The sequence below is a fragment of the Hyperolius riggenbachi genome, chromosome 5, assembly GCF_040937935.1.
Source record: "Hyperolius riggenbachi isolate aHypRig1 chromosome 5, aHypRig1.pri, whole genome shotgun sequence".
Lineage (NCBI taxonomy): Eukaryota > Metazoa > Chordata > Amphibia > Anura > Hyperoliidae > Hyperolius > Hyperolius riggenbachi.
The window spans coordinates 399,905,712-399,921,244 of NC_090650.1; the positions used below are offsets into that span (position 1 = coordinate 399,905,712).

At 43.5% G+C, this 15,533-nt stretch overlaps 1 protein-coding gene across 3 annotated transcripts in view; it reads right to left on the reverse strand.

Moving 5' to 3' along the window:
• The window catches only part of ANGPT1 (angiopoietin 1), a 354,139-nt gene that overhangs the window by 330,652 nt on the left and 7,954 nt on the right, over nucleotides 1-15,533 (reverse strand). The window contains exon 2 of one of the 3 annotated variants that reach the window (XM_068237916.1): nucleotides 14,751-15,094. The exons of 1 other annotated variant lie outside the window; for it this stretch is intronic. In XM_068237916.1, coding sequence (XP_068094017.1) covers nucleotides 14,751-15,059 — 309 coding nt within the window. In that variant the 5' untranslated portion in view covers nucleotides 15,060-15,094. Of the gene's footprint in view, nucleotides 1-14,750; nucleotides 15,308-15,533 lie in introns of those variants that run through there. One more of the 3 variants, XM_068237915.1, reaches the window with a different exon arrangement.

Consider the following 15,533-nt stretch of genomic DNA (forward strand, 5'->3'; position numbering starts at 1 on the left):
GGTGACTTATATTTCACTAAACTTTTAGAAATTCTTATTATGGCCGTCTATGACACTTGTACAACACTTACTCCCATAGGCCTCAAAGCACATAATTGCACTGTAGTGACGTATAGAAGAATGTAGTAAAATATCTATTCAGGATACCCACTTTTGTGTTCCCTTTTCTGGTTTCAACATCAGAAACACTTCCTATATCTATGTGTCTATGTATGTATATGTATATCTATATCTATCTATATCTATCTATATCTATACATCTATCTACATTTATCTATATCTATACATCTATCTACATTTATCTATATATCTATCTATCTATCTATATCTATCTCTATCTCTATATCTCTCTCTATATCTATACATCTATCTATATCTATACATCTATCTACATCTATCTATATCTATACACATCTATCTATCTATCTATCTATCTATCTATCTATCTATCTATCTATCTATATCTATCTCTATCTCTATATCTCTCTCTATATCTATATCTATACATCTATCTATATCTATACATCTATCTACATCTATCTATATCTATACACATCTATCTATCTATCTATCTATCTATCTATCTATCTATCTATCTATCTATCTATATCTATCTCTATCTCTATATCTCTCTCTATATCTATATCTATACATTTATCTATATCTATACATCTATCTATCTATCTATCTATCTATCTATCTATCTATCTATCTATCTATCTATATCTATATCTATACATCTATCTATATCTATACATCTATCTACATCTATCTATATCTATACATCTATCTATCTATCTATCTATCTATCTATCTATCTATCTATCTATCTATCTATCTATCTATCTATCTATCTATCTATCTATCTATGTGGTGCTGTCTCAGCCTATGCTGTTTATCTATGCGGAATTCTCCTCCTAGGGCATTCTGGAAGACCAGGTAAATGTTGTACTGGCTTCAGAACCGTCAGTAAAATGAACATTCTGTGGAGCTGCAGCTGACAGGACTAAAGATTTCACCACCTGTGATTAACTTCAGAATGTAAATCAAAGTGAATCAGGGGTAAATCAGGAAAGATTTAAGCACTGACTACATTTATAAAGTACAGTAATGTAAATTTTTTTTAATTATAATTGCATTATTTTCACTTCAGTTCCTCTTTAAAATCCACTCCAATCTTGAAGAACGTTAGAAAATCTGATCAACAGAGTGTCCACTCTCCAAACACATCTCCAGATTAATTTATGGGACCTCTACAGCTAGCCACACAATAAGGCCTCATTCAGGCCCAGTGCACACCAAAACCGCTAGCAGATCCGCAAAACGCTAGACGTTTTTGAAGCAGATTTTCAGAGCGATTCTAGACATGTTTAGAGAGATTTTCTAAACAGGCCTAGCGTTTTTAGGAGCGTTTTGTGTAGCAGATTTCATATATTGTTACAGTAAAGCTGTTACTGAACAGCTACTGTAACGAAAACGCCTGTAAAACCGCCTGATCTATCGTTTTTTAGAGCGGTTTGAGCTTTTCCTATACTTTACATTGAGGCAGAAACGCAGCTGCAAACCGCAAAAATGCAGCAGGAGCCACGTTTGCAGTTCGCTAAAAACCTCAAACCTCTGGTGTGCACCATCCCATTGGGATACATTAGCTAAGCGTCTTTACAGGCGGCAGCGGTTTTGAAAACGCTACCAAAAGTGCTTGGTGTGCACCAGTCCTCACACTGTGAAATACAATTGGCCGTGCGACTGGAGCGCAGCATGGGACAGGTGAGGAGGTGGTCCACATGCGTCAACCAGCCTAGCGAGAATGGACACATCCGTTCTCATAGGCTTCCATTGCATCCAGCGCCCCAGCGTGCGCAGAGTGATCGCAATCAGGCTGAGGGAAAATGCATCAGGTCGGGACTTTGCACTTGCACAAAAGATGCGTTCACTGTCCGTTTTTTTTCCGTTTCTCTGCGATCCGGAAAATGCTTCATTTTTTTTCCAGAGCATGAGCCGGGCCTCACAGAAGAACAAGGACTGCGCCTTGTCACAGAAAATACATCAAGAGTACAGAGACTAAACGCAGCGCAGTTATTTAACCGTACGCTCATATTTGTGGTTTATAGCACAGATACAACCTAAATATAAAGTCATTATCCCAACTCTACATTCGGATCTGCAAGTTTATAGCACAGATAAAGCCTATATATGGCTCCCTCTGTTTACAGAAGGCATTCCGGCGTCCCTCATGAGGAAAGATTACACTTTAATAAGCACATGTAAAGCCATAATAGCCCGCTTTAACGAGAGGGTGCCAGGGAAGGACAATGCGTGGTTGTGGCCACCACCAGTCTATAATAGTCTTCTTCTGTTTTCCCACCCAGTGCTGGTCTGTAGCTGCTCCCTGACTTTCTCCATAAGTCACTCTTCATTTGTGAAGCTCTATTTGCAGATGGCGGCTCTCCGCTGGGCTCACCGATGGCTCCACTTACACTAGAAAGAAAGTTCCTGCTCTGAAAGCTGGTCTGAGCAGGTCTCCCGCTGAGGGTGATGGACTCGCCTCAAACAAACAAGCGTTTCATATGAGGAGTTTAAATTCCTGGAGCTTCTAAAAATATGATTTATCATGAGAAAAATCATAGTTCATTTTTCAGTTGTGTTTGCCGCAGAGCTCAGCCTGTGACCCCTGCAGATAATGGTTTGGCCCGCATGTATGGATCCAGCACCTCCTGCGGTGCTCCCACTCTGAAGGCCCGACATCTCCCCTCGTAGGACATCTCCCCCCGCAGAGGTCTTCATGAAAGTCCTACAGATACAACAGCAGGACAAATGTGATCTGCTCACGCTGGGCAGGTGACTTATGAGAGCCCCAGACGCTGTTCACAGCCGCATCCTCACCCTGGCCATGCTCAGCGCAAGGTCTTCTGTTACCCAGAAATCACATCTTATATTGAGCTCTGCTGTTTTCAATAAAAAAAAATGCTTTGCCATGTAAATGTTGCTAATCTGATACAGCTGTGATATGAGAACATTTGAAATGGACTGGAGAACCCCAATGTAACCATTACTTTATGCATAAAATGGCTTATTTCTTACAAGATTACTTCATAAATTATTTAGTCGGTGTTTGTCCATTTACATTCTGAAATGTATCACTGGTGGTGACATTTTTAATTCTGCCAGGTGATCTGTACGGAATGTTTGTTATGGAGAGTTCTACACACAGAGGGAGATATTGCTTGCTTGGCAGTTGGAAAAAGCTGTTATTTCCCATAATGCAATGAGGTTCACAGATGTGAAACTGTCAGGACCATGGTCATGACATCATACTGTGGGAGGGGTTTCACTACAATATCAGCCATACAGAGCCCCCTGATGAGCTATTTGAGAAAAGGAAAGATTTCTCATGGGAAAGGGGGTATCAGCTACTGATTGGAATGGAATTCAAACCTTAGTCAAAGTCCCTCTTTAAATGCATCTGTAATGCTGGGAGGAGCATCACTGCGGAATGTTTGTTTGTTGTGTGCTTTGAAGTGAGTAGAAACAACAACTAGTCACCCAGAGTGTACTGGGAGGAGAAGGCTTCGTGACATCATAGCCTAGGTTAAAGAGCACCTGTAGGGAAAAAGGTGCCCTTAAAGCGGACCCAAACCAAACATTTTTTTAATGAAAAATATTTAGTTGCACCACTCTGACACATACAAAGATAAATAAACACTCCTTCAAACCTATGATCATTTCAGTGCATGCTTTCCACCCTTCTCTTTTCATAACTAGGATTATACTGGGGGCAGCCATTAGCAATTTCTCCATTGCTGGACACCATCTACTCCACCAGTTTGCCGGAAAAATCCCGGCAATTTGAAAGGAAGGGAGGGGTTCCTCCAATAAATGTAAAATATTTTATATTTGTCATCATGCAGCTGAAAAAAAGGCTGCTATTTATTATTATAATTTAGAAAATAGATTTTATTTCTGAAATCTTGTATTTTTAATTTGAGTCCACTTTAATGGGTACTCACCCCATAAATATGGCAGCCTCCTTATCCCTCTCAGTTATGGTGCCCACTTATGATACAGCCTGGAGTGCACAACTTGACCACTTTTATGAAGTATGAGAAGTACATATTCAAAGTATATTCACTCTGTTTATCCTTCTACTATATAGACTTGTAGATTGTATCAATATTGGGCACCTTAATAAGGTCTGTTCAGCTGCTTATATCTTATGGAAACTGCACTGTAAGTCGGTAAGTGGGGTCAGGACGGCACAATGTAGATTGTAATGTGTGTGTAGAGCCACCTTCACATGCGCAAACATGCAAAAACTGCTCCGGGGAATTTGGGCGCAGGGTGAAGCCAAAAACTGCATTGACTCGGGTAAGAGGTAATTCAGCTGCTATTGCTGCCTAAGCCCACTATTTTTATAGTCATTTAGGGCTCCATCTATAGATGGCATCCAAATATTCCGGCATATAAGAAGACTGGGCGTATAAGACGACCCCCCCAACTTTTCCAGTTAAAATATAGTTTGGGATATACTCGCTGTATAAGACCACCTCTCTTCCAACGCACACCAAATAAAAAAAACATCATATATACTGGTGCCATGTATGAACAGATACTGGTGCTGTACTGTATGTGGTTCCCAATATATAACAGTATGTAGGCGATTGACTGGTTGGATTGGTCAACTCTCCCTAGGTGGATTGGTCAGCCCTCCTTGTCTACCTGTTTATCAAAGCGGAATGGAAGAATAGACTGCGCTGTGCCCATAAAACACACCTCTTTCACCCTTCTGGCTTGTCCTTGTATCCTATTTACCTCCTTCTCTGCCTCTCAGATCTCGCACATGTGCGCCTGCGCCGCTTCACTACAGTCCTCAGCAGCGAGATCTGAGAGTCGGTAACAGGATAGGGCATATCACCCGGCATCAATGACACCCGGCGTATAAGATGACCCCTGACATTTCAGAGGATTTTCAAGGGTTAAAAGTAGTCTTATACGCCAGAATATACAGTACTGTGAGTGCAACATTATTCACATAATCTATGGTGGCGTACTGTACACCCAAATTTCCCAGTGCCGTTTTGCACACATGCAGCACAATAAGCTCAGTGCCCATTCACTCTCCTGTCCATGCTTCTACCCCACGTTGTACGGCTAACAACACTCCACAGGTCTGCCGATGCTCACCAACACCAGACACCCCCATTCTTATGCCACCAAAATTTGGTGCTGAATAATAATTTTGTCAAAAAAAGCTTTTTAAAATAGGGTAACATTGGCTCAGGGATGAGGGATGAGCGTTCAGTCAGTGAATGGGATAATCAGTCATGTATAAGAGGCCCACGGCCGTTCTTCCCCCTCCTCCGCTCGCTGCCAACACTGTGCTGACTCAATAGCAGCCGCTGTGACAGATCACTGAATAACTGACTGCCGGAGCACAAAAGATACTCAATGTGACAAGGAAAGGAGGAAAGACTGCAGTCATAGTAACCCCTGTCCTGTGCATTCACTACATCTCCAGTCATGTCTCTATACATCTAGTCATGTGTGGTCAGAACATGTCTAACCAGATATAGCCACAACCTGTTCAGCCACATATGGCCACTACACGTCCAGCCACATATGGCCACTACACGTCCAGCCACATATGGCCACTACACGTCCAGCCACATGTAGCCACTACATGTCCAGCCACATGTAGCCACTACACGTCCAGTCACATGTAGCCACAACACGTCCAAGAACATATAGCCACTACACGTCCAGCCACATGTAGCCACTACACGTCCAGCCACATGTAGCCACTACACGTCCAGCCACATGTAGCCACTACACGTCCAGCCACATGTAGCCACTACACGTCCAGCCACATGTAGCCACTACACGTCCAGCCACATGTAGCCACTACACGTCCAGCCACATATGGCCACTACAGGTCCAGCCACATGTAGCCACTACACGTCCAGTCACATATGGCCACTACACGTCCAGCCACATATGGCCAATACACGTCCAGCCACATGTAGCCACTACACGTCCAGCCACATGTAGCCACTACACGTCCAGTCACATGTAGCCACTACACGTCCAGTCACATGTAGCCACTACACGGCCAGTCACATGTAGCCACTACACGGCCAGTCACATGTAGCCACTACACGGCCAGTCACATGTAGCCACTACACGGCCAGTCACATGTAGCCACTACACGGCCAGTCACATGTAGCCACTACACGGCCAGTCACATGTAGCCACTACACGGCCAGTCACATGTAGCCACTACACGGCCAGTCACATGTAGCCACTACACGTCCAGTCACATGTAGCCACTACACGTCCAGTCACATGTAGCCACTACACGTCCAGTCACATGTAGCCACTACACGTCCAGTCACATGTAGCCACTACACGTCCAGTCACATGTAGCCACTACACGTCCAGTCACATGTAGCCACTACACGTCCAGTCACATATAGCCACTACACGTCCAGTCACATATAGACACTACACGTCCAATCACATATAGCCACTACACGTCCAGCCACATATAGCCACTACACGTCCAGCCACATATAGCCACTACACGTCCAGCCACATATAGCCACTACACGTCCAGCCACATATAGCCACTACACCCACTACACGTCCAGCCACATATAGCCACTACACCCACTACACGTCCAGTCACATATAGCCACTACACCCACTACACGTCCAGTCACATATAGCCATTACACGTCCAGTCACATACAGCCACTACACATCCAGTCACATGTAGCCACTACACATCCAGTCACATGTAGCCACTACACATCCAGTCACATATAGCCACTACACGTTTAGTCACATATAGCCACTACACGTTTAGTCACATATAGCCACTACACGTCCAGCCACATGTAGCCACTACACGCCCAATCACATATAGCCACTACTTGTCCAGGCACATATAGCCACTACACATCCAATCACATATAGCCACTACTTGTCCAGGCACATATAGCCACTATACGTCCAGCCACATATAGCCACTACACGTCAAGTCATGTGCAATCGCTACACATCCAATCTATGTGCGGTCACCTAATCCCAGTCAGATTACAAACGTGTGAGAGTGCAGCTATACCAGAAAGATGGAGAAAAACACCCCAGTAACAGCCAGCCAAACATTTTATTATTAATCATTGTAGTAGTTCTTCATGTATTTACTTTAAAGGGAAGGTCCAAGCAAAAAAAAAAAAAAATGAGTTTAACTTACCCGGGGCTTCTACCAGCCCCACGTAGCCATCCTGTGCCCTCGTAGTCACTTACTGCTGCTCCAGTCCCCCGCTGGCAGCTTTCTGACCTCGGAGGTCAGGGCCGCATTGCGTACATTTTTACGCATTCCCGCTAGTGCAGGAACATTAACATATACATTTTTACGCGTTAGTGGTGCAACGCATACATTTTTGTTCCTGCACTAGCTGGAATGCGTAAAAATGTATGCAATGCGGCCCTGACCTCCGAGGTCAGAAAGCTGCCAGCGGGGGACTGGAGCAGCAGTGAGTGACTACGAGGGCACAGGATGGCTGCATGGGGCTGGTAGAAGCCCCAGGTAAGTGAAACTCATTTTTTTTTTTGCTTGGACCTTCCCTTTAAATAAAGGGTTATTATCTTATGTAAGGCTGTATTACAATAAGAACATCCATCACAGATATGTACGCAAGTACGTACGTACATACATACATACATACATAATGCTTGTATAATAACATTAAAAATTGCTAGTTGGGTAGAACTACCCCTAGATAGCATGGCTATATGGGCACGTAAAGGACAGCTGACGTTCAATATTAAAAAATCTCAAGTCATGCATCTTACACCCAAGATTTACGGTATCACCGTACAAAATAGACGTGATACTGATGGGGAGATGAAATTTAGAGAGGGATTAAGGAGTACTCATTGACAGAGATGAGCAACAAAATTGAGGGACTGTAGACCTCACTTACCAGGTAAGGTTAGAGAAACTGGCTTATTTAGTCTAGAGAAAAGATGCCTTAAAGAGAATCTGTACTCTAAAATTCTTACAATAAAAAGCATACCATTCTATTCATTATGTTCTCCTGGGCCCCTCTGTGCTGTTTCTGCCTCTCCCTGCTGAAATCCTGGCTTATAATTGCCATTTTTATGCAGTGTTTACAAACAAAAGACATAGCAAGTGATAGGCTGAGGAGCTTAGTGTGTGAGTCATACAGAGTGTGCAGGGGGCCTGGAGAAGGTGTGTATAGCTTCTATCCAATCACAAGCAGCACAGTACATTCCAGCTTGACTGCCTCAGCCCGACAGAGGAGAGAAGATTAGATCATATAACAGAGATAATACAGCCACTGTGCGATTAGGAAAGGCTGCAGTTAGACAGAGCACTTTAGAACAGGTATAGGAACTTATAGGATAGAAGAAATACGGATGAAAATTGTTACAGAGTCTCTTTAAATTAACATGTATAAATACATAAGTGGGCATATATAAAAGCTTGGCAGATAAGCTATTGGTCCCTAGGCTTGTGCAGAGGACGAGGACACGACCTGTGCATGGAGAAATTTCAAATTCTATATCTGCATTTAAGGGGCTTAGATACTTTCCTTACACTGAAGGGCATACATGGCTATAAGTACTAGGTCATTTGTGGCAGTGTTGATCCACAGATTTTATCTGATTGCCATCTGGAGTCAAGAAGGATTTTTTTGTAGTTAAGGGCTAATTGGTCCAATCCTTGTAAGGGTATTTCACCTTCCTCTGGTTCAACTGAGATATGTGAGGGGGCAGGCTGGTGTTGTTCCATATTTTCTGGTTGAACTCGAACACGTCTTTTTTTACTTCCGCTAACGAATTACTACAGCAATTACAAGAAACAATAGGGGAAGGGTCTTGCCAAGAAGCTTACAATCCAGAGAGGAGAAAGGCATGCCTTCCAACTTTTTGAGATGAGAAAGAGGGACACCTAAGCCACACCCATTATCACGCCCCACACCCCTAGTCACGCATACCATAAAGATGTCATAAGAAAAATATGTTGTTTCATAATTCAAACCACACTGGTCCTTTCTATCCTGCTTAATTTTCCTTCATTTTAACATTTTAAAATTAGTAATATATCAATGTAAAGGATGGGAATGAAGTTTAGAGTCACACATTTTTTAGTGGAGAAATATATATATTTACATAGAAAGAGGGACAAAGTCCTGAAAGAGGGACGAATGAGGAGGAAAGAGGGACAGCGCTCCCAAAGAGGGACTGTCCCTCAGAAAGAGGGACAGTTGGGAGCTATGGAGAAAGGTGAAGATGACACATAGGTTAGCAGAGGCTATCCTTTGACAATTGGTGTAGGTGGTGGCAGGTGTAAATCCATGCTTAGAAAGTATATAAGACTGACTATAATCTTGTATGCAAAGTATAATGGGCGTTCTTAAAGGTTTTGAGGCTGTGTGCAAAAGAGTTCCAGAGAAGAGGTAGTATTTGTGAGAAGTCTAGAATAAGAAGACATGATGAAGTGACCAGAGTTGAGGGCCAAAAAAATGACAATTGTAGTTGGAATTTTGACAAATGGTTGGGTAGGACAAGTTATAGAGAGCTTTGGAAGTGAGGGTTAGGGGTTGAACTGGATTCTCTGGGTAGCTGGCAGCCAGCTGAGGGATAGGCAGGGATGGGCAGCATCAGAGCACCAGGCGTAGAGGTGGATGATGTGGGTGGAGAGAAGCCAGTCTCTTAGTCAGGGCCGGTTCAAGTAACAATTGGGCCCTAGGGCAAAATTAGCCTGGGGGCCCCCCTACAGACACCCCCGACCAAAACGCGTCATTAGAGGCCCTTTGATGCAGCCAAATTTCCCTCCTGGGGCTCCTGAGGTGGCTGCTGACCCTCCCCCAATCACCTCCTAACTTAACAGACTCTGCAGAGTCCCTGGGGAAAAACAGTTAAGATGGGGAGGGACACCTTGGGAGCCCCTGCAGGCTCTGGGGCCCTGGGGCAATTGCCCATTTTTTCCTATGGTAGCTTCGGCCCTGCTCTTAGTTGGTGGACACAGTGAAAGAGATGGGCACAGGATACATTGTTATGATGGAAGTGACAGAAGTTAGGACTAACGAATGAAAGCTCAGTCGGATATTAGCCCCAGGGAGGGGGGTTGGTGGTTTGAAGTTGTAGGGATATATTACATACATTAGTAATTACATGCAGGAAATAGTGGGAAGACAAGCTCTGTTGTGAGCATGTTACATTCAAGGAAGATGGATGACAAGAATAAGGAATCAGCAGCTATACACAGACATGAGATGGTAAAGTAGAATACGAAGGCTCTGTGAGAAGGGTCTATACCAGGGGTCTCAAACTCGCGGCCCGCGGGCCATTTGCGGCCCTCGATACAATATTTTGTGGCCCTCGCCAGCAAAATCTTCCTTATAGTTCGCTTAAGTGCTCCCAAGTAATCTGCCGCATCCCCGCCGCTAAACGAGGGCTGCAGAGCCCCCAAATCCCCCGGGGGGCAATCCGCCGGCATTTCCTGGAAGGGGCAGAGCTTTCAGCTTCAGCTCTGCCCCTCCTGACGTCAATCGCCACACGGCTCGCCGCCTCTGCCCGCCCCTCTCTGTGAAGGAAGAGTGAGAGGGGCGGGCCGAGGCAGCGATGCGCCGCGATTGTGAAATCCCTTATGCGGCCCAGCCTCATCCTGACTTTGCCTCCTGCGGCCCCCCAGGTAAATTGAGTTTGAGACCCCTGGTCTATACTGAAGGTGCTGATCTCTGCACCCAACCATATGACCTAAGCCCTGTCCATATACATGATCCACATTGAGGGGGCCGGTGTGCCCTGTATTTGCTGCAACAGTGTTTCTCAACATTACAGTAGAATCCCTTTATAGTAAACTCCAAGGGACCAGGAAAAGTAGTTTACTATATCAGAATTGGTCATACATTTTACATTTATACAGACTCATTTGCGGGAACCTGAGGACTGAGTTTACTATATCAGAGTTTACTATAACAAGATTCTACTGTATTACAGCATGTACCCCATTATGAAAGCCGGTATCTCCCATGTTCAGTAAGCCTGCACCTATTTAGTAAGGAGTTTCTTGGGCAAGTCTCCTTAACACTGCTACTGCCTACTGAGTGTGCTCTAGTGGCTGCCTCGCAAGCGCTTTGAGTCCGACAGGAGAAAGGCGCTATACAAATACTGCAATTATTATTACCCCATATTGGGAATAATTTCATATCAAGTATCTCCTGACACACAAATATTGTTAGAAGTACTTAATATTTGTGTATAAATACATATTCAGGCTTATTTATAGAGGACTAATAATTTTTTAAAATCCAAAACTCTCTGTTCCAGATTCAGAGGAGTAGTGGTTAGCAATCTCGCCTTGCATTGATGAGCCCCCGGTGTGAATCCAGCCAGGGAACTATCTGCACAGAGTTTGTATGTTCTCCCCGTGTCTGGGTTTCCTGTGATGATAGATGTAGGACCATGGTAGGGATCAGATTGGGAGCTCCTCTGAGGGACAGCTGGTGATTATGACTATATTTTTGTTTCTGTCCAGCGCTGTGGAAGATGTCGGCAATATATAAATAATAATTCACTATGACAAGTTCAAGTACGCCCTGAAATCAACCCAAATACCCCCCTGGTGTACACCTACCACCTGCTGAGAACCTAGGCACTAAAACAGTGTTAATGACTGCATTGCCCAAGTAACCCCTTCTATGGGCAACATTATTATATAGTGTTTTTATATAGTGCTGACATCTTCCCCAGCGCTGTACAGAGTATATTGTGTTGTCACTGAACTGTCCCTCAGAGGGGCTCACAGTCTAATCCCTGCCATAGTCATATGTCTATGTATGTCTTGTAGTGTATGCATCATAGTCTAGGGCCAATTTAGGGGGAAGCCAATTATCTTATCTGTATGTATTTGGGGTGTGGGAGGAAACCAGAAAGCCCGGAGGAAACCCACACAGACACGGGAAGAACATACAAACTCCTTGCAGATATTGCCCTGGCTGGGATTCAATCTGGGGACCAAGCACTGCAGATGAGAGTGCTAATCACTACGCCACAGTGCTGCCCCTCTCATGAACCCCTTGAAGCATACTGTATATATTCATTACAAGCTCTGCATAATGGTTTATAAATGCTTTTCATGCATTCCTTGTTGCTTTGAATTAACTATCAACACATTTGAATTTTATTCCTAAAACTTAATGTAACTGCAATGGATTGACTAGGACAAGCAGAAGTACCCCTGGGATAGATGTACCCCGCATTGAGAACGTATGCGATAGAAGACAGAGAATGAGAGCGATGCTACGTGACTGAATACATTGTAGTATGTCAGGAATACTGCTCTGTGTCATACATAAGAGAGGGGGGGGGGGGGGGGGGGGTATATGATCAGCATTGTGCTATACAGTCCAGAGCGCTGAGGATGAGATCTATAAGTACTGTACCATCAATAATGGGCTAAGATCAGGACTGTGCTATGCTGAGGATAGACCAGCATTATACAAGCACATTACAGGAACTAAAGAATGACACCAATACTGCACTGTAACCATACAGAAGGCTTCACATGAGATCATTACTGTACAAACACATTGTAAAACATTGAGAACAAGTGCTGCACTTTACCAGCTAGAATATAGCATATGATACGTTCTACTGTACATTGTTCAAGGCTGAGAGCGAGATCAGCACTGGACTACATCAGACTGGAGAGTGCGAAATTCACACTGCGCTCCACATTGCAGAACGAGGAACACAAGAACTATACCAAGTATTCTACAATACTGACAACCAAGATCATGTGCTGAGAGTGCTGAGAGTGAGATCAGTCCTGTACTGTACAGAATGCTGACAGTGTAACCGATACTGAGCCCTATAACCTACATTGCAGTGGGTGAGATCAACATTAGGCCAGTCCTTGCAGAACAGTGCTGCACTACAACACCCAGCTAGAGGTCAGGGCTGCCCTACGCATTTCAGAGTGCCGAGTCTGAGATTGCTACTGAACCACACAGGTCACAACGCTGAGAATATTATACTAACATAGCACATGCTAGACACTGAAAAAGTGAATGACAACATTCCGGACCCCAATGATGGGAGTTCTACACCTTGAAAACAACGGCACGCTTGTGTATACTAGTGATTCCACAGTTCCATACGGTATAATAATTACACACCTACATATACTGTAGTAACTACACACTGCCTATTTTGCAGTCACTTATAATTGCACACTAACATAAAATACCTGCACACTAACATATAATAATTGCACACTTACATACTGTAGCTGCTCACTTGCAGAAACACTGCACACACATGAATGACAGTGATACATACCCGTGTTTCATAGTTGTGCACGTATGTGTAATAATTGCACACATATGATAAGTGCACATTCATGTACAACACCCTAAGTATATGCTCACATGTAATCATACACCTACTAACCTCTGTATCATCTCTACACACTTGTTCTACACCTAGATATATATAATATATATAATATATAACAGTTGCACACTTGTTTGAAGTAATCACACACATGCATTAGAATTACACACCAACATGTAATAATTGCAGCTACACACTTACGGTATTTGTAATAATTGCACACTTGTGTGTAAAAACTGCACACTCGTTTATAATGACTGCACAGTTATGTACAGTATAAGTATTCTAATAACACAGCTACAGGTGAAAATTGTACAATTATTAGTTTCACATTTGTTTAATTATAGCACACTTTATATTACAGTTGCACACTTACAAGTAATAACTACATACTTATTGATAACAGCTGCCTGCTAACATAATAATTGCACAACTACATGTAACAGTTGCACACTTATGCATTAGAGCAGTACAATTATTCATAATAATTGCATACTTGCGTGAAGTTTCATACTTATGTAATAATTGCACACTTATGTATTATAGTTGCACACGTTATGTTATAATTGCACACTTATTATAGCAGTACATTAATCTTTGCCTACTTGCATATAGTTGCACAAATATATGTAATACTTGCCCTTGTGTGTATTAGTTGCACAAATGTAATAATTGTACACTTATATATGCCTGTTGCACACTTCAATATAATAAATGCACACTTATGTAAGCCTGTTTCACACTTGCATATGATAATTGCACACTTGCATATGCCTGTTGCACATTTCCATATGATAACTGCACACTTACGTATGCCTGTTGCACACTTACATATAATTGCACACTTACGTATGCCTGTTGTACATTTGCATATAATAATTGCACACTTACCTATGCCTGTTTCACACTTACATGTAATAATTACACACTTATGTATGCCTTTTTCACACTTGCATATGATACTTGCAGTTATGAATGCCTGTTGCACACTTACATATGATAATTGCACACTTGCATATGATAACTGCAGTTATGAATGCCTGTTGCACACTTACATGATAATTGCACACTTACATATGATAATTGCAGTTACGTATGCCTGTTGCACACTTGCATATAATAATTGCACAGTTAAGTATGCCTGTTGCACACTTACATATAATAATTGCAGTTACGTATGCCTGTTGCATATTTAGATATGATCATTGCACACTTGCGTATGCCTGTTGCACACTTACATATAATAATTGCACAGTTACGTATGCCCGTTGCATATTTAGATATGATCATTGCACACTTGCGTATGCCTGTTGCACACTTACTTTCTGCAGCCACTGTGTGTAGTTCTCCATGACGTGTTCCAGATGTTGGATCTTCTGGGAAGGAAAGTCCTGCTCCACCTGGGGGGCATCCCTCTGCAGGGCATTGGTGCTGTAGTGCTGCTCAGAGCTGGCAGCAGCGGGCTCTCTGCAGTTGCCCTCCAGCTCAGGAAGGATGAAGGTGTAAGTGCAGTGCCCATGCTGGACCCGGCTGTATCTCCTGCCAGAGCTGTCTGTGCCCTTCCTCTGCCCACTGCCCTCTACGTTCACCAGGAGGGCAGCCCACAGGGCAATGCCAATGGCTGATGCCATCCTGTCTTCAGCTGTCCCCCGGCTTCAGTGTCACCCTGAGAAGTTTTGGACAGAAAGTTTCAGGACTGTAGAGAAAGACACAGAGGACTTGTTACAGCTGCACAATGCTGATGTCCCTCCCGTGATAACGTCTTTTCAGCCCCAATAGATATATTTAGAGCCTTGGCAGCAGCTCCTATTGTCTCCACTCATTTGCAGTCCAAAGATTAACCAGTCGGCTGCACATGCAAAGCCTGGACCCTCTGGATGCTGCTGCTGATTGCACTGAGTGTTGTGCACAATGAGCCTGGCCAGGGGGAGAGGGAGAGGGAGAGACTTGGCTTGGACAGGAATGCTGTGCATGTGTGAGTTGTGTGAGCCCCCCTATGGAAAGCCTTGCTTGGTGGCTCAGTACAAGGAGAGATCAGTTTACAAAGTACTTGCTGCATGCAGAACCTCAATCAGGCTGATTCCACCCAACAAATAGCAGCACTT